This window comes from Lissotriton helveticus, chromosome 1_2 (genome assembly GCF_964261635.1).
Source record: "Lissotriton helveticus chromosome 1_2, aLisHel1.1, whole genome shotgun sequence".
NCBI lineage: Eukaryota > Metazoa > Chordata > Amphibia > Caudata > Salamandridae > Lissotriton > Lissotriton helveticus.
Genome location: NC_136058.1, coordinates 1,266,878 through 1,286,116, shown reverse-complemented (window position 1 = coordinate 1,286,116; position 19,239 = coordinate 1,266,878). Strand labels below are relative to the sequence as shown.

General features: G+C 47.4%; 1 protein-coding gene across 3 annotated transcripts in view; it reads left to right on the top strand.

Annotated features, from left to right (window-relative positions):
- The window catches only part of BCAR3 (BCAR3 adaptor protein, NSP family member), a 299,503-nt gene that overhangs the window by 176,866 nt on the left and 103,398 nt on the right, over positions 1-19,239 (top strand). The window contains exon 1 of one of the 3 annotated variants that reach the window (XM_078668232.1): positions 14,037-14,187. The exons of the other annotated variants lie outside the window; for them this stretch is intronic. Coding sequence (XP_078524358.1) covers positions 14,104-14,187 — 84 coding nt within the window. The 5' untranslated portion in view covers positions 14,037-14,103. Of the gene's footprint in view, positions 1-14,036; positions 14,188-19,239 lie in introns of those variants that run through there. 3 annotated transcript variants of the gene reach the window in all.

The following is a 19,239-nucleotide window of genomic DNA, read 5'->3' as shown; positions in this document are numbered from 1 at the left end:
AATGCCCAGAGTTGCCGAGTGTGTTCCCTGGTTAGAGTAGGCACCGAGGCGAGAATTTACTTGTCCGTTTGACCCTGGTCCACGACCCTGCCGCGTCGGGAATTGAACCCTGGTCCCGGGCCGTTCTCTGCTTACGGGTCTGCCGCCTCTAACCAGTGAGCCACACCACTCCACGTTTGCCACTTATGTGGCAAACGTTGCAACAATTAAACGTAAAATGCCACTGCCACTGAATCGCAAAATTTCCAGTGGGCACTGATCATAACATATGCTTGCCCAGGAGCAATACCCACTGGCCTGGGTTAGTCTAACTACTATTCACATAGTCCTAACTGAGCTGAGTTGAAGTAAACCAATGTGCTCGTCAGTGGGGCATGAGGATTGGGTCCAGGGAGAAGGAGTGAATCTGCATTTTATACAAATAATGTGGAATAAGAAGGGCTGGTTGTGTTGATAGGTGGGAGAAACAAAGGGCCCTCACTGAGTTCAGTGAGGCCGTCTTTGAAGAGGCGTGTCTTCGATTCCTCTCCAAACTGCATAGATAGCTGTGGGGGGGAATGTTCTTGATTTGGTGTGCCGTAAGGATCAGGCTTGGCATCTGTTTTTCCCCTTTTTTGGCATTTCTTCATACAGAGCCTGATGATGTCAACATTGTCCCTGTCTGGACTGGTTTGGTTTTTGAGCCAGATATGCTGATTAGTCGGTGCTTACAACAGGTGATGGTCCACGGTTTCAAGAGGACTGGGGCCTAATATACAGACAGTTGTTATCGTCCGGCAGTGATATTTTTAATATAAATCTGCACTTCCCTGTGTATACTTATCTTGACAATATGTTTGCCGTTGATATATAGACCATAAGGTAAGTAGATGTGGAGCTAAGAACAGTAAATCGACACTTCCCAGTCTATTCTTACCATGATGATATGTCTGTAGCTGATATTCTGGAGACGATAAATAGATCATCAAGATAAGCAGATGTGGAGTTAAGAACAGTACATCTACACTTCCCAGTCTATTCTTACTATGATGATATGTCTGTAGCTGATATTCTGGATAAGATGCGTAGACCATCAAGATAAGAAGTAGAGAAGTTAAGAATAGTAAATCTACACTTCCCTGATATATAATTACTGTGACAAAATAATTGTAGTTGATATTCTGGATACGATAAATAGATCATCAAAACCAATACATTTCACATAGGCAAAACATATTGGCTTTGCCAATGCTTGTTTATTATGACCTAAGAGAATGTTATTTACGGTTTAGCTTGAGTACTCTAACTGTATCTTTTATGGATTTATTTTCTATAAAACATCACTCAATTGCATTTGTCAGGTGGAAAAGAGGAGGATGGGAAGTGAAGGATGAACAGTGGGAGGAGTGGGTAGGCGGGGTTAAGACATCGAACAACAGGTGGGAGAATGAAACAACAGTCAGCAGGGAGGTGGGCGGGAGGGGTATCAAAGCAATTGACAGAAGGGAGGAGGCAAGGTGGGTATCGAAGCAACAGACTGCAGGAAGAAGGGAGGGATATCGAAGCAACAGAAAGCAGGAAGGAGGGCGGGAAAGGGGTGTTGGAGTACAGACAACAGGGAGAAGGGGGTATCGAAACAACGGACCGCAGGGAGGAGGATTGAGGTAACGGGTTTTTAGGAACCCGTTTGGTGCCAGGGGATAACACCCGAAGACCTCTGAGTTCTCCCTGTTCCGGACCACAGAAACACGGAGTCTTCTAGTCGAGTCAGAGATCGAGTTTTATTGATAGCTACCAAGTAACAGGTGTCCTAGAAGCACGACAAACACGGGTCATGTGTTCTCAGGAGACTGTTCGTTTTTACAGAACCAGCCTTCTCCTTATATACAGAAATAATAGCTGCGAGCGAGAATTCTTGAGTTTATGATATGGCTATACACATATTTCTACAATAATACAAAAGAGCGAAGTCATGTAGGCAAGCCCATATTTTAGATGTCCAATGTGTGATAGATTACTCTGCCAAGCCCGGAACTCCCATCAGATATCGATGAAACCCTAATAAAGGAAGGCACCTCCTAGTCATAAAACTGGCCATAAACAGGGAACAGGACAGGTGTGTGTTTGTGAACAGCATGGTTTGTATGTAGTGAATGGTTTGGGGAATGTTATGTATCGATGCTATCGCATTTGGCCACTGGGCGAGGGGCTGCCCAGACAGGTTTGGCTAAAGGCAGTGGAGTCAGTTGGGATAGGTCAGGGGGAAGTCAGGGAAGGAGGACGTGTCCTTTTAGATCAAGCTCGACCTTTAATTGACTTATCATGAGGGCAAGACGTAAGATGGATGTCGTTCACAAAATGGAGTCTAAGGGGTTGGGACGGAAACTACGATTTGGGGGTGTTGGCGACCCTCGATTATGACGCAAATGCATGGGAATGATGCCCTAATCATTATCGGTTCGCTGACACCAAATTCGTCATGGTACGTTGATATTTTGTGACACGGGTATTGGACCTCGATATCGGGATGACAACAGGGTCCAGATTTTCAGAACCACAGACCCTCCTTTTGCCCTTATGTAAGGCAATAATTCATAGTAATCGGAGTCCAAATCCGTATGAAGGAATTCGTGGAGATGCTGCTGTAACATCATTCTGTTACTCAGTTCGTCTCCTGACACAGGCTTCCGTACACATGACGTAGCACAGAGGCCACATAGTGCAGGAGCTCACTGTATACACAGGCAGAACATAAACAGAAGTGCTAAGATCATCCCAATGAAGATCAGTGTTTTCCATCCCCATGTAGCGATCAGTTCCCAGAACCACCCTAGTAAGGACCAATCTCCTTTTTCCACGTGGAGGGAATCAGATATTTCGTGTAGTTTAGAGATGGCTTGGTACACTGTCGGTGCGTTATCAGGGATGAAAATGCAACAACTGGATTGGATCACTCTACACACACCACCACGATCGGCGAGTATGATATCTAGGGCAACTCGGTTCTGAAGGGTCATAAGTCGATCCAACTGAAGTTCGGTCGTCAAATTTCCAAGGGCTCCGGCCGTTCTAGTCACGGCGGATTCAACTATCCTCGATAACTGGCGAATATTCCTGCTGTTTACCATAGGCCCCCAAAATGGCAGAAAACCCTTTGCGAAGTCAGCGAATTCCTGACCCGCGGTGTCGTCTTTACTCACGACACCTCTAGCTGTCCTTGTCCGATGGTAATCTGCTCTGGCCGTGTAAGTGAGAGGCAGCAGAAATGCGATAAAGCATGTACCTGAGAAGTCAGGGGGCAACCACGTGTAAGCTTGGTCATGGCAGACGAAATACGTGCCTTTGGCTGCTAATAGTATAGGGGAAGTTCGGGAAGCGAACACATATGTTTCCGCGCATATACTCTTCCCTAATTGAGCTTTGGGATCCCTGCCGATACCCTGTAAACATAAGTGACCTCGGTTGGGTACTATCCAAACTGGGCGGGATTTCTTTGCTGTCTGGCTCTTACTCAGGTAAACCCCATATTTGGTTACGTTCCAACGAGTGTACGGAGTGAGTTCATCTTTGGGAATCGTAAGATAGGTGTCGAACTCTCTACTCATATTTCTTATCCCTGCTATTAGTGCCTTGTTACTGGAATCACTTTCAGTAGAACGTGTCGGGTATGGTTCTAGGGCGAATAGGAACATGGTCTGGAAAGCCCACAGAGAACCATAATAACTGAAAGGCAGGATGAAATATGGGATACCCTTATCCGTTGTGTGTGGCATGAGTCCACATATCCAACAGTTCGATGTGTTCATGATGGACTGGTGTTGGTGTAGGAGTTGAATAAAGGAGTTATTTACAAATTCGAGTCTTCTGGCAGATTCGTGTTCAGGTAGAGGGTGAAAGTAGTGTGGAGAGATAGTAGGAGGAGGCTGTGGCCGGGTGTCATTTGAAAAGGTAACATGGAATACGAATAGAGTATAACCAGTCAAAAACATCGTTATGCTACACAACATTAAAATACATGTTATCAGAAACTTTCTTTTGGCCAGTACAGTGCACAATTGTCTTTCAAAGTTTGGGAGTCTGGTAGGTCTCTTTACCCTAGGAAACTCCATCCTCTAGTTGCTGCCCGCGGTGGTAGGTTGGTTCTGCCAGGGGGTGCACTCTGTTCAGTCCGGGGTAACTCCCTTGGACCAACCAGAACCGTTGACCTAAACGTCCCCAGTTGCACTCCCCAGCCTTCAACCGCGACCCTAGCAGCAGAACCGGATGGCGGTTCGAAAATCAAAAATGAGCAAGTTTCCTGTGAGCGAGAGAGCTGAAAAATCAAAAATAGTTCTTGGGGGAAGGGAAAATCACATTCGTTTGTGTGTCTTTTTATTAGTCTCTTTGTCTTGACCTTAGATTATACTGTTCTTTCCCAGGTACGGTGTGGTCTTCAAACAATGTCTCAGGTTCGGTAGTGTCCAACTGCATAGACTGTGGCACAAATCCTTGTAAAATATGATCACTCTCCTTTTCGGTACCAGTTTCTTTTAAACGTGCATCGCTGAAAGGGATGAAGCGAGGTATGGATTCTGTCTCGGAGTCGGCAATTCCTTCGTTGACCCACCGGTCGTATGGAAGGGACAGAGGGACCCGTTTACAATGGGTCCCGTGCACCCAGTTCTTTTTGCCGTCCACCCGAACCGCTGACCTCGTGGAAAGAAGTACCAGGTAAGGTCCGGTCCACCTCGGCTGTCCGTTGTTGGTGCGCTGGAAGTTCCGCACCAAAACCCACGTGCCGGGTGTGATGGAGTGACCTGGATCGTCAGAGGCTGGTGGAGAGGAACTGTGAACCTGTTGGTGTAAAACACGCAATTTAGTTGTCAATTCGCACAAATAGTCAAACAGTACGGGGTGCTCTATTTCGCTAAGTTTCTTTGGTCTTGGCACGCCCCAGACGTTGGCTGGGCGGCCAAACACTATCTCATGAGGGCTAAGTCCTAATCTGGAATGGACTGTCATTCTCGTTGACAAGAGTGCTAGGGGCAAGGCGTCAGGCCATTTAAGACCTGTACTGGCTTGGATTTTGGCTAATTTGAGCTTTAAAGTGCCGTTGTAGCACTCTACCAATCCAGCTGATTGGGGGTGATTCGCAGAGTGGAATTTTTGCTGTATGCCTAAACATTCACACACTCTCTTCATCACGCGTCCTACGAATTCACTTCCATTATCACTCCAGACAATTCTAGGCATGCCAAACCTCGGGAAGAACTCTTTGACAAGGGCTTTGGCGGTTGACAAGGCAGTGTTGTCTTTAAGGGGGTACGCTTCCACCCACCTGGAGAAAGCGCAAACAACAACGAGCACATACTTCAGATTGTTGCATCTCTCCATGTGAATGAAATCGAGCTGCAAAACCTCGAACGGATGCGTTGGAGGCGCAAAATGACCAGCTGGAGTTGGGGTTCCCCTACCGGGATTGTACTTCAAACACACCATACAGTTTCTGACCACATTCTCTGCATTTCGGGATATTGCTATTTTGCCATACTGGGGCCAATACTTTACAGATTCCTCTCGAACTGATGTGTGCAAATCCGTGAACCATTGTTACTACTGCAAGTACATAGGCGTTAGGCAATAACCATCGCTGGTGTTCTGACAATTCGACCCAACAACCATTCGTGTCTAATCTACCCTTACTTTCTCTCCATTCATTCACCTCTTTCTCAGTTGCCTCGGCTTGTATAGATTTCACGCTTTCAATGGTGTCCTCACACATTCCTACATCAGTAATCCATCTAGCGGGACCTACAACATACATCCGACTCATTGTGTTCCTTGCAGTCTCTTTCGCAACCTCGTCTGCAAATGCATTCCCGCGGCCAACATCATCCTGAATCTTTTTGTGTGCACTACATTTTATAATGGCAACTTGTAGTGGCAAGGTCAGTGACTGGAGGAGCTCATTAACTAGCTGACCATGTTGTATCTTTGCACCATGTGACGTAAGAAACCCACGTTCACGCCACAATCTCCCAAAACTGTGAGCCTCACCAAAGGCGTATTGGCTGTCAGTGTACACATTCACTCGTTTTCCTTTCGCTAACACACATGCTCTGGTAAGCGCAATTAGCTCTGCAGCTTGTGCAGAATTATGGGAAATGCGCGCAGTCTCTATAATGGTGTGTAATGTCGTTACGGCATATGCTGCAGTCGTATCACCATTCGGCAGCTTGAAACATGAACCATCAACCCATAAAGTATCATTGCATTCAGGAAGGGGAGTGTCCTGTAAGTCTACTCTCCCTTTTGTCTCTTCTTCTGTCCTAAAGCAGCAGTCATGTTTATCAATCTCGTCTGTTCCTGTCGGAATGGGTAATAACGTTGCGGGATTCAGTGTATCGCACCTCTTTATGTGGATGTGACTTGCTAGCAGCGTAAGTTCGTAACTGGATAGTCGAGCGCTAGTAAGGTGTTGTGTCTTCGTCCTGTTTAGTAAAATGTCTACTGCATGCGGAACCATAACGATCAGAGTATTATTCATGACTAATCCAGCGGACTGTCGGATGCAGACAGCTGCTGCGGCGGTAGCCCTCAGACAACTTGGTAGGGCTTTAGCCACAGGGTCTAGAGTTGCCGAAAAATACGCGCATGGGCGCTGTCTGTCCCCAAAATGTTGTGTTAAAACTGATAATGCACAACCTTCCTTCTCGTGGACATATAATGTAAAAGGCTTACTGTAGTTGGGGTTTCCCAACACAGGAGCCGAACATAATGCATCACGCAACTTGTGAAAACTCGTCTGGCAATCTTCAGACCAAGGCATAGGATTTGGCGTGTCTTTACAGAGTAGTGCCAGCAAGGGTTTAGCTAGTAGTGAGAAATTCGGTATCCATTGTCTACAGTACGATGTAATGCCCAAGAAGGCTCGAACCTCTCTCTGTGTCCTTGGGGCACTTAGTTCTGCGATTGCCTGTATTCTTTCTGGTGTCAGTCTCCTTCCCTCCTTCGACAAGATGTGACCTAAGTAGGTTACTTCTTGTCGGCAAAATTGTAGTTTGGAAAGAGACACTTTGTCCTTCATGTCACATAAGTGATGCAATAATGATAACGTAGCTTTCTTGCAAATCTCTTCAGTGTCTGCAGCGATCAGTACATCGTCTACATACTGAATCAGAGTTGAACCATTTGGTAGAACAATCGTGTCTAGTTGTGTTTTCAGGGCCTGACTGAATATTGATGGGCTTTCGCAGTAGCCTTGAGGAGCGCACTTGAAGCGGAAACTTCGTCCTCCTAAATTAAATCCGAAAATATCTCTACTCTCCTCAGCAATCGGGATACTGAAGAAAGCGTTCTTCAGGTCAATCACCGAGAACCAATTTGCTGAAGCTGGAACCATCGTCAATAAAGCAGTAATGTCGGGGACAACTGGAAACTGTGGGATAACTATCTTGTTCACTTCTCTGAGGTCGATCACGAACCTATACACAGGGGGTTGTGAAGGATCAGTACGTTTTAAGACGGGCAAAACTGGACTGTTACAAACATTTCCTGTTGTTTCTTCGATGACGTCTTTATCAATCAGGTCATAAACAATCGTCAATAACGCCTTTTCACATTCGCTAGATATTTTGTATTGGGGAATACGTGGCAACCTAATGTTGGCTTTCAACGTTATGACATACGGTGCTATCTCCAAACGACCTACATCATTAGAACCATTTGCCCAGAGTGCATCAGGAAGACACGACAATTCAGTTGCAATATTTTCTTTCGACACATACATTGGAGAAATGACTTTCTTACCGAAAGTAAGTTGTACTCCTAATGGTGAACAGTACAAAGTCGCATATAACCTTTTTAGCAAATCCAATCCTAACAAATTTTCACCACAACCTGTTGTAAGAATGAGGGGTGCCTCTAATTCGCATGGGCCAATAGAAAGAGATACAGGACTGGAGATCGGGTTTCTAACAGGGGCGCCAGAGAAACCTACTGAGACATTCATTTCGCCAGACAAAGGTGCGCCAGGAAGTTTCGAGTGCATGATAGAACTTTTTGTAGCACCAGTATCCAGCAGAAATGGCTCTGACACTCCTGAGGCTATTACCTCAACATAAGGTCCATTCTGATCTACTGGAACTGAAACAACTCCCTCTCTTTGTCCATGGCTGTCCTAGCAATCGTTACCCTCGTATTCATGTTCGGTGTAATAGTCGTTAGCATAGTACTGAGCTGACCTGGTCGACGCATTATTCTGTTGGTCGAAGCTGTTCATCGAATTCTGAGGCGTAAAAGAAGTTGTATTCTGCGTGGAATTTCCACGGCCCCTACCTCTAGGGGCATGTTGAACACCTCTTCCCCTTACACCCGAAGCACCGCTCAAACGTCGCGCAAGAGCCGGACAATTACTTTTAAAGTGACCCTCTTCCTTGCAATACGCACATTGATTTGGGCCATAAGCAATACGCTGGTGGGAAAACTCGTTTCCTTGCGCGTTTCTCGAATACTGATGTTGCGGTTGATAACTGGGCTGACTAGCCGTGCGAGGCGGATAAGCTTGCTGGAGAAGAACTTTAGTTTTTAAATCTTTTGTCTTTCTGTCTACTTTATCTAGCTCGTCTTTGCGCCTATTTTCATAGTACTGGGCCGTAGCTAAAATTTGAGCTGACGTAGAGACAGCCCAAGCACTCTCTGAATCTTTCAATTTATTACATAGTTCAGGGATTAAATTATGTACGAACTTGTCTACAAACAATCTTTGGCCACCCTCGGTAGCCATATCCTGACCACTATGATCGGTGAAAGTCTCCTCGAATCTTGTGAAAAAGTCAGACACATTCTCATCTTTCTTCTGCTTGCATGCAGATAGCTTGTCCCAGTTCACGCGTACTTCAGGCATTATTGTTTTCATGTATGCAATAATTCTACCGGGAAGTTCAGCTATTAACGGCTCAGGTTTAGAACCACCAATTTGTCTAGCATCTATAGCGGCAATGTTCACCCATGAGTCACCTAGTTCTTGGGCATGGTTCGTATGGCGTATTTTGCTCCATAGAGGATGTGGGACAACGTTCCCAAACAGCATGTCTATGTCCGCTAAATTCATTATACATGAGCTTGCAGTTTGCGATAACTCCTTATAATACCCAGTCGGGTTTTTACGAGGATCAGGCAATGTCTGCTTGAGCGCCAAGACTTCGGATCGTTTCCAGGGGACATGTACCCATACACGCTGGAAATGAGGCAGAATTGGCGGTACTACATTTGCATCGCCTTCCCTCCAAACCGGAGGAACCTCTCTCATGGGGTACTGTCTCGCTCTTTTCCTATCTGATACGTCGTCTTCGTATAAAGATCTAGAGACGTTTCCTTTACTCCTATAAGAGAGTAATAACTCTATCGCTTTCTCAACATCTCTGCCTGTAATCATGCCTTCGTGGAACTTAAAGCGTGTACGCCATAGTTCGTTCATTGTGTCTGTGGGATCATTTGTCTCCAAATCTTCGCCCAGATATACACACATTTCTTCGAATACGTATCTCTGAGTGGGTGCATTCCATTGACGGAAAACTTCCATAACAGACTGAACATCATATCTAACAGTATCCGTAATCCATTTACGGGCTAGTTCATTTAGCACTTTTCTTTCCTCGTAATCAGTCAGTTGACTACGTAACTGTCTATCTTCTGTTTTAGGGGTCGTCTTAGGCGACCCGAAGAAAGGTGAAAGCAGACCAGTGACGGTACCTGTCACTCTTTGTCTAATAGAAGGAGAAGCTTGCGGAGGAGCAAGTGCATCGGAAAAAACAGGCTGAGGCAAAGAAGAAGTAGAGGCAATAGTAGAGGAAGTTGAAGTAGTAGCAGACGTGGTATCATAGACAATAGCTGGAGCTGTAGGCAAAGTCGTAGAAGTAGATGGGGTAGGTAGCAAAGATGGCGACCCTTGAGAAGGCTGCGCCGGAGAAGTAGGAACCAGCTGAACAGTAGCTGGCGTGTGTGCAAAAGCTGTGTTTCGTGCGCCGGGGCGTGGTATAGAAAAACGCTTTGGCGTTGTAGTAGCGTCTAACGCATAAGGTGGAGGTGAGCTTAATAAGTGGGACATTAATGGATCTTTCTCGGATCTTTCCTCTTGACCTTGTCCCTTATTTGGTAACATCGGGTAGCATTTATCTACTGCTAGTTTCTTGCTCCTAAGTATTTGTTCGCTTTCTTGCTCTTCCTCGTTATCCCTGTATGCAATGGCAGCTTGCACCATCGACATACCTCTTTTATTCTTTTTCGCTAACTTTATTTCTTTCTGTTTGGCTTCTTTGCGCCATAAGCGAAAAGAGTCAAACATCGCCGGCCGGGCTTTTCTCTTAAATAATTTGACCTCTAGGTTATCTAATATTTCTGAGTCGAAACTACCATATTGGGGCCATTTTAAAACACCATCCTTGCGGGTGTATTTTATCCACACTTCATTATATGTGATAGGGCCTACGCCGTGCTTTACGTAGAGCTCATATGTTGGAGTTCCAATCGGAGGAACCGGACAGGAATCCTCTAATCGGGAGTCCTTACTATAACCAAGACAAAACAAGTTTCCAAGTCTGCTAAAACCAGGCATCTTTGCTCACTAGTCTAGCTTCAAACTTCAAAGGATTATCAATTACGATATTTCTCGTGAAAACACAAGTCCTTCGGCTTTGGGGCTTGCAAGTACCAAATCAAGGCGTATCTCAAGGATACCAAAAACTAAGGACAAACTAAGGACTGGGAGACGCTCCACTTATACTTAACTGAAGTATTTGAAGATCGGTGACGTCGCTAGAAGACTCGTCTATCGTTTCGCTCTACCAAGGATCACTGGGTCCAAAACAAGGCGATAGTCAGGGCAGCAGTCCTTCGTAGCCGTCGGGACGCGGGGAACCTCGCAGCAAAGACCTTCGGAACCACGTCGACATACAGGGGTCGCTGAAGTGGCTGGCCGTCCTCCGGAATTTTCACACGAAGCTCCTCACGAACATCTGGCTTGGACCGTCGCCGCTTGATATCGCCCCGAGTTGGGCGCCAACTGAGGTAACGGGTTTTTAGGAACCCGTTTGGTGCCAGGGGATAACACCCGAAGACCTCTGAGTTCTCCCTGTTCCGGACCACAGAAACACGGAGTCTTCTAGTCGAGTCAGAGATCGAGTTTTATTGATAGCTACCAAGTAACAGGTGTCCTAGAAGCACGACAAACACGGGTCATGTGTTCTCAGGAGACTGTTCGTTTTTACAGAACCAGCCTTCTCCTTATATACAGAAATAATAGCTGCGAGCGAGAATTCTTGAGTTTATGATATGGCTATACACATATTTCTACAATAATACAAAAGAGCGAAGTCATGTAGGCAAGCCCGTATTTTAGATGTCCAATGTGTGATAGATTACTCTGCCAAGCCCGGAACTCCCATCAGATATCGATGAAACCCTAATAAAGGAAGGCACCTCCTAGTCATAAAACTGGCCATAAACAGGGAACAGGACAGGTGTGTGTTTGTAGACAGCATGGTTTGTATGTAGTGAATGGTTTGGGGAATGTTATGTATCGATGCTATCGCATTTGGCCACTGGGCGAGGGGCTGCCCAGACAGGTTTGGCTAAAGGCAGTGGAGTCGGTTGGGATAGGTCAGGGGGAAGTCAGGGAAGGAGGACGTGTCCTTTTAGATCAAGCTCGACCTTTAATTGACTTATCATGAGGGCAAGACGTAAGATGGATGTCGTTCGCAAAATGGAGTCTATGGGGTTGGGACGGAAACTACGATTTGGGGGTGTTGGCGACACTCGATTATGACGCAAATGCATGGGAATGATGCCCTAATCATTATCGGTTCGCTGACACCAAATTCGTCATGGTACGTTGATATTTTGTGACACGGGTATTGGACCTCGATATCGGGATGACAACAGGGTCCAGATTTTCAGAACCACAGGATGGGGTAAAGCGCTGACCAGTAGGAAGCAAGAAAGGAACGGTGGCGTGAGAGCCATATGGGAGCCAGCCAATGGTAAGTAAAATGATGTGTGAGCCACGTGACAGCTAACCTATGGTAAGTAAAGGTACAGAAGGAGCGGGCTCTAAGCTCCTTTTCAGATTGTTTTTATTTTAGATACAAGAGATTTCACAAGTACAGCGCAAGCCTTGTGCAAGCAAAACCTAAAAATGACGTGACATTTTGTCATACATTAAGCCAGCACATGTCCTTCAGGGCGGGGTACTCACCCTTATGTAGAGTGTGTGACCTGCCTTAGAAACATCTTCACCCTCCCAACATGCCAAATGCTTCCTACAGACAGCCTTCAGCGGAGATCACCCGCCCTGACAACTTTCCACCCCTCCAAAAAGTGTTCAGCTGTATTGACTGAAATGGAATCGATCGCCACAAACACTTGACTACACCCTTGTTTGAAACTCGTAGGATAAGACGGACGTGTTTAGCCCCCTTCCCTTTTGAGCTAACCTGTCAGCCCCCATTGTGTGAGGGCCAGAACCCTTCTAGTAAGTTCTTTGTTAGAGAGGGAAATCTCACACCCTCCGAGGGCAGTGCATAGCGTGCTATGTGTGTTCCGATTCCTGCCGTGTATTTGCTGGCTGCCAGCTAGGCAAACACTGCCAGGCCCCGCCAGCCGCCCCTTGCCCACATTCTAGTCACCCCATATTGAAAGCCTTTATGTCCTGCTCTCAGTGACTTCCCCCCTTTTCTTCCGTGACCTGCTGTCATGGGCTGGCTAATTAAAGACAAACAGGACAGGCCTGCCTTTCTCTGGGCTACCTACGCCTCCAGAGGCCTCCCACCCGCCTGGCTGTGAGGGACAGACACACACCCGTGGGCACCGGGACTCACTCCGCCATGGACAGCCCTGGCGCTGTGACCTGCTTCCAGGGCCCCTGCTGGGTCCACACGGCCGGGGTCCGCCGAGCTGCTGCTAGGAAGGGATGGGGGAGCTGCCGGGACCTCGTGCTGCAGGTAGGTGGGGAGGGGCGGGCGCTCCTAATGCTTTGTGGACATGGAAGCTTAAAGCCTTGGGGAATCCGAGCGGCGGGGCCCGGGGCTAGGGTTTCACTGCTGGGAGCGTGGGATCGCAGGAGGACGGCTGCACTCTGAGCCAGCGTGCCAGCAGTCACTGAGAAGGATGCTCCAGCCGAGCAGGCGGTCGCAGGCGGATGCTTCTGAGCAGAGGGGGGAGCCGGTCACTGGGAGCCCGAGATTCCAAGCAGATACTTCTGAGCAGAGGGGGGAAACCAGTCACTTGAAGCACTGGGTCCAGGACGGATTCTTGTGAGCAGGGGGTGGAAGCCAGTCACTGGACTCCTGTATCCCAAGCAGATGCTTGGGCTCAGAGGGTGGAAGCCAGTGACTTGGGGCACTGGGCCAGGGTAGATGCCTCTGAGCCGATTCTTGTGAGCAGAGGGTGGAAGCCTTTCCTGTTGGGCCCTGGGTCCCAGGTAGGTTCTTGTGAGCAGATGGTGGAAACCAGTCACTTGAAGCACTGGGTCCAGGGCGGATGCTTGTGAGCAGGGGGTGGGAGCCAGTCACTCGAAGCACTGGGTCCAGGGCGGATGCGTGTGAGCAGGGGTGGAAGCCAGTCACTAGAAGCACTGGGTCCAGGGCGGATGCTTGTGAGCAGGGGTGGAAGCCAGTCACTTGAAGCACTGGGTCCAGGGCGGATGCTTGTGAGCTGGGGGTGGAAGCCAGTCACTTGGACCCCTATATCCCAAGCAGATGCTTGGGCTCAGAGGGTGGAAGCCAGTCACTTGGGGCACTGGGCCAGGGTGGATGCTTCTGAGCAGATTCTTGTGAGCAGAGGGTGGAAGTCTTTCCTGTAGGGCACTGGGTCCCAGGTAGATTCCTGTGAGCAGAGGGTGGAAGCCGATCACTTGGAGCACAAGAGTCGGAGCGGATTATTGTGACCAGAGGGTGTATCCAGTCACTTGGACCACAGGGCTCCAGGCTAATGCTTGTGAGCAGAGTGCGGAAGCCAGTCACTTAGATCACAGGGTCCTAGTGGTGCGTGGGAGCTGAGGGTGAAAGCCGGTGACTTGGAGCACACGGTGCCTGGTGGTGGAAGTGTGCAGAGCCAGGACTGGGAGTCACTGAGACACCAAGTTCGAAAATGCCTAAGAACTGCAGTGTCTTCCAAGCGCTGGCAGCGGCGCTCTGCTGTTTCTATCAGCGAAAATCAGTCTTTGGACTCAAGGTGAGCACCGCTTGTATATAGCCAGCAGTTGTATACCGTATTCATTATGTGATAATGTCACTAACTTTATGTCATCATTTTTTTTATTAAATAACTTTATTCGAAAGAACATGACAGTACATATTTTCTGTGTTCTATATAACTATGTACATTGCATCTTGTATCTTCTAGCAAGGCATTTTAGTAGCATGCACACTTATCATGTCAATATATTTTAAAGCTCGAGGCAGATAGCATATTCTAACCTGGGAAATTGCAGGGAAGGCAGCCTTTTTATTTTAATTTTTGTATGCTGGAAACACACCGACCACAATTCAATCCAGCAGGAACTGTTAAAAAGCAAAGAAAGGCTATTTGGAAACACTAAATAAATTCTCGTGCTCACTTAAAAGTTTCCCCTGATGCTGTTTCTCACGTGTGGTGGCATCCACTATGACTTTAATTTTATGGACTCTTGAGGAAGTGTTAGAAGTCAAAAACACACTTCAGGTATTTTGAAAGGAGTTGTGACATAAAACAGGATATACATTTGTATTTTTGCCACATGCAGAAATTGTGTATCTTCACATTTGTCAGCTTCTAAAGAAATGATTCTGACTACATATGTATTTGTTCTTTGGTATTGTAATTGCATTTAGTGCTTACTGTCCCTGATGAGTCTTTGAAGTGCTTTCGGCGAGTAGCACGCTACTCCAGAACCCAAGGTTTTAGGTTAATCTTGTGGTCATTGTTTAATGAGTTTACGCTTGTGCTCTCAAGGAATCCATTCCATATTTACTGCAGTTTGTTTGTGCAAGATGAAGTGTATCGGTTTTAGGCGCGATGACTAGTGGGCCACTATCAGTTCATGGAAATTGTTGGTGTGATGACTAGATAGGCTAGAGGAGGTATTGTTAGGATGCATGGAGACGATTTCACAGAAGGAGAGCTTGTGATATATGAAATGAGGAGTGGGCAGTGTTCAGAATTGCAGTAAATCGAGGTGAAGGCGAACAAGAGTAACTTAGAGTAAGCTATACGCAGAAAGCGAAACCATACAGTTGATTTATGTGCCAAAACAAACTATTCAATGACTACACAATTTATATTCTGTATCCACCTCAAAGGTACGGGTGTCATCAAATTAGGAGGATAAAAAGCTCAATCACTGGATTCAGATTTGAATTTTTGGTGTTGCAGTTTGTGTATAAACGTAAGTAAACGGTTACTTTAAAAGGCAAGAGAGGAAGCTGTGTAGTGCAGCGCTCCCAGCATGGACTGTGGGAAAGCACATAATTTCTCATGCCGATTTACATTCTGCAATTCTCTTAGGACTAAACCCCCGCTTTATTACTCTCGGCTCTCCCCGTCATTGGTCCGAGCAGATTAACCTCAAATAACGCTACCATGCGCTGAAGCTATAAAGGATTTGTAATAAAGCTGCTAGCCATTGTCTCTGATGTTTAATAATAGACTAATGGTATTACGCCTGACTTTACACATTGCTCAACTTGGCATGGATTTATAATACTTAAAATAACTCGTTTCCATGGCAACTTTCCATTGGGCCCAATCCATCCAGGCCCTGGCGGAAGTGAAGCGGCTGTTAGTACATGCTGGCTGGGAAAATAACTTAAGAAAAGTTTCTCTTACACAGAAATTTTCACCAGTGATTTGATTTGAAGTTTTATATTGAATGAAAACTTTTCATTTGCCTGGCAGTTTGGGTCTCAATTGGGTCCAAATTTACCATGCGTATGTGGAGGCACTTGTGTGATTCAAACAGCATCATTGATCAATGTTCTGGTGGAAAATGTATTTGCCACTGAAAACTTGATGCAAGTGCAACTCCAAGTGGCCAAACCCCATATATTGAACGCAAAGGTGGCTTAACAAGGATGGACCAACTCAAACACCCTTATGATTATACGCAAAGCCAGAACAACTAAAGTAGCACGACTTGAGAACAGTATTAGCACCAAATGGAACCAGGCACACACAGTAGGAAAGCAGAATATCTTGTGATATGCCCAAAGTTCCATGTTTTATGTGACTTCCTTCGGCAATTGTCTTCACTTAGAAACTGGTGCTGGAGGTTGTATCTTGAGGGCAAATGTCATGCATGACCCTGCTGGCTTTCCCATGCACCATGGGGCAATGCTTACCAATGTGAGAGAGTTGCATTTGTTGTGCATGTGCAGCTGATGACATTGTCGGCTTCTATCCCTTTGTAAATATGGCACCGTGCAATTATTTTACCGCTTACACGATGCAGCACTGCAGATTTTTACACAGTGCTGTTCTATTCGACTTTTAGTAAACCTAGACCATAGTGTGATGTTGCTATCTGCACATGGGCTGTTCCCATCTGCACTGCAGGGATGTCATGAAAATGCGCTAGAGGGAAGCAGACAAAGAAAGCTATTCAGAAATGGTGGCCATGAATTGTGTGTTTCATCATTAGACAGTAATATGCTAAGAGGTTACAATGCGCAACTTGGTGAAATTATACCAAATTACAAGACAGGTGAACTAAATTTTCACAAAATGTGTTGGAGATAAAGTCTGCGTCAGTCAGTGCTCTTCAAAATTAACATTTTTGTTTCACATCTCATACTGAATAGAAAAAACTTGATGTTTGGGTCAGAGGCAGGCAGGCCTACAGATAGCTAAAAAAACATTCTCCATCGTTGGGGCTTAGGGATAGCCACTAGGTCCAGGGATAAGACAGGTCATACGTTGTGGACTTGTGAACTCTGCCTCTGCCCTCATGACCCTTGCAGGCCCCAGCCCCTCAAGAGACGTTTATTCTGCCTCCTATGCCGTTCCGCCACAGTCTCGGCTACCGTGGGCTGCCCAGCAGGTGACTTGAGTGTGGGTGGGTGGGCGTGTTGGCCTGGCCCCTGCCAAATTCTTAGCATAGCTGAGAAATAACACACTTGAGCGGGCACGTGGTGCTCAAGAGTTCCTTCGGAGTGACACACAGCTGACGAGCCCAGCAAGAATCCCCTCCAAAATAGAGCTTTGCAAACAGTCAGGCCCGGTAAATGCAGGGCCAAGAGAAGGTGTTTATGTCCAGAATAGACTAATGACCACGTTCCGGGGCGTGCGGTGTGATCTGAAGTCAGTTACGGCTGTGGTGGCAGAAATCTCGTCCCAAATTATAGAGGCCGCCGCCCGGAGTGCGGAACCCGGAATGTGTACACAAAGCGCGCGGCTACGTGGACCTCGCACTTCAGCGCTAGCGCGTGAGTGCGGCTGCCTGAGGAGACCTCCGCGCGCCGGCTCTCGGAGCTCGAGGAGGCCGCGAGGACTGAGCCCTCCGCCAGGTAGGTCACGTTTAGTTCATAGCGCGCGCGCCGGGGCTGCTCTGAAAGTGACCCTCTGACGTGCTTTGGATATCAGCGCGCAGCGGGCAGCGACCGCGCGCACAGGCAGGGGGGGCGCGCGCAGCACAGGGCCAGTCCCGACCGCCATGTTGTTGTAGTTGGCCAGGCACAGCTGAGTGGAGTGGCCTGCCAGAATGCTCGACAAATTCCTGTAACTTTCTCATGTCTGGGCGGCCTCCTTCGAATACTGTAGCAGCTGGCTTTTCCCAGGCAGGGTAGCTCTTCAGTGGGTTATTTATAGTAATTAATTTACAAAGCCCTACTTGAAAGCGAGAACAAGGGACAGGACTGCAGAGCGCAGTACAAACGTGTAATTAAATATTTACAAGTGTCTGCAGCGACCGAGCGTGTAATTACAGCGTACTGCTATGTGAAGAACGGAGCCATTAGTTGAAGCAGTAATATGGCACACAGTTGGCTGAGAAAAAGGCTTATACCCAGAGCCGGACTGCTCATATCAGGCATTTCCCCTGGAGGCTGGAAGGTTGGGGGGCTGGTTTTGTAGAAGTGCAGCACTTTTAACTTGAGGCGGACGTCCCGCCCAGTGCTATATTACCTGGCGTCAAGGTCAGGGCCCGCTCTGGGGCCCACCGCTTCGCCATCCTTTCTTGTTGCCAGGTTGTGCCTCATCCTCCTTGTTGCTGCCGCACACCTGTATCCTGCAAAATACTAGCAGCTCGTTGGCTAGAAGAGCCCTCCTCATGCCACCAGATCGATTACCCCGTCTGAACTTCATCCTCCTACCGCAACTCCTCTTCTTCTAAGGTCTCTTTTTCATAGTTAAGCATGGACAGCTCCCCTGCATTTTCTCCAATCAACATCTGGGCATCCTCGCCCGCCCAACTTTGCATACGTCTGTCAGATTGTACTGTTGTTTCAGAAACCACCTTTCAAGGGGGGCCATACCTAGCCCTCCCCACCCCTCCACTGATACAGAACGAGTCATACTGTGTGTTCCTTTGCTGGAGATTGCTCCTTAATCTTCTGTGTGGTGCCCCACCAAGACCACACCAGACCGTCTTGGGGCGTAATCATCTGGTCCATCGCTGCTGTCCAGCTAGCTGCACTGGGACACGCCTTCTCATCTCAGGGCCAATGAGCCGCACTAAACTCTCCAGAGTCAGCCCCCCCCGAGAAGCAGTGTCGACCTGTAAAAAAGAACAGAGGCATAGTGTGCTGGTGAAAATTATAGACTGGTGCACCCCCGTTTCCACCCCTCGCCTTGGGCTACCATGGGAAGGTAGCGCCTCTATGGAATTTGCTTGCTCCCTGGCCCCCAAATGAAATTGACTCTGGGTCTCAAACACCATCACTTTACTTCCTTGCGTCCGTATTCCTGCCCCTACATGACCTACCCTACCATAAACTTTGATAGGGGGCCTTACTGACATACTCCCGCTCCAGTGCCCTAAAATGCTCCAACAGCTTTTCATCTAGGTCCTCCCCCTCTTTGGCACTCCATTCTAACATAGCCGCTGACAATACTGGGGTTAATCCCCCACTGTGTTTCGAAACCCAGGCCTCTTACAATGACTCCCCATAAACCGACTGGACGTCCTCTGCTGGCTCAGCGTTACACATGCTGCCTCCCTCTCTTCTTCTGCCCAACATGCCTTCACCCCCAACGGCGCTCTTTCTATCCAACTACCAATACCCCAATCAAATTCTATGCAGTCTCCCTGGA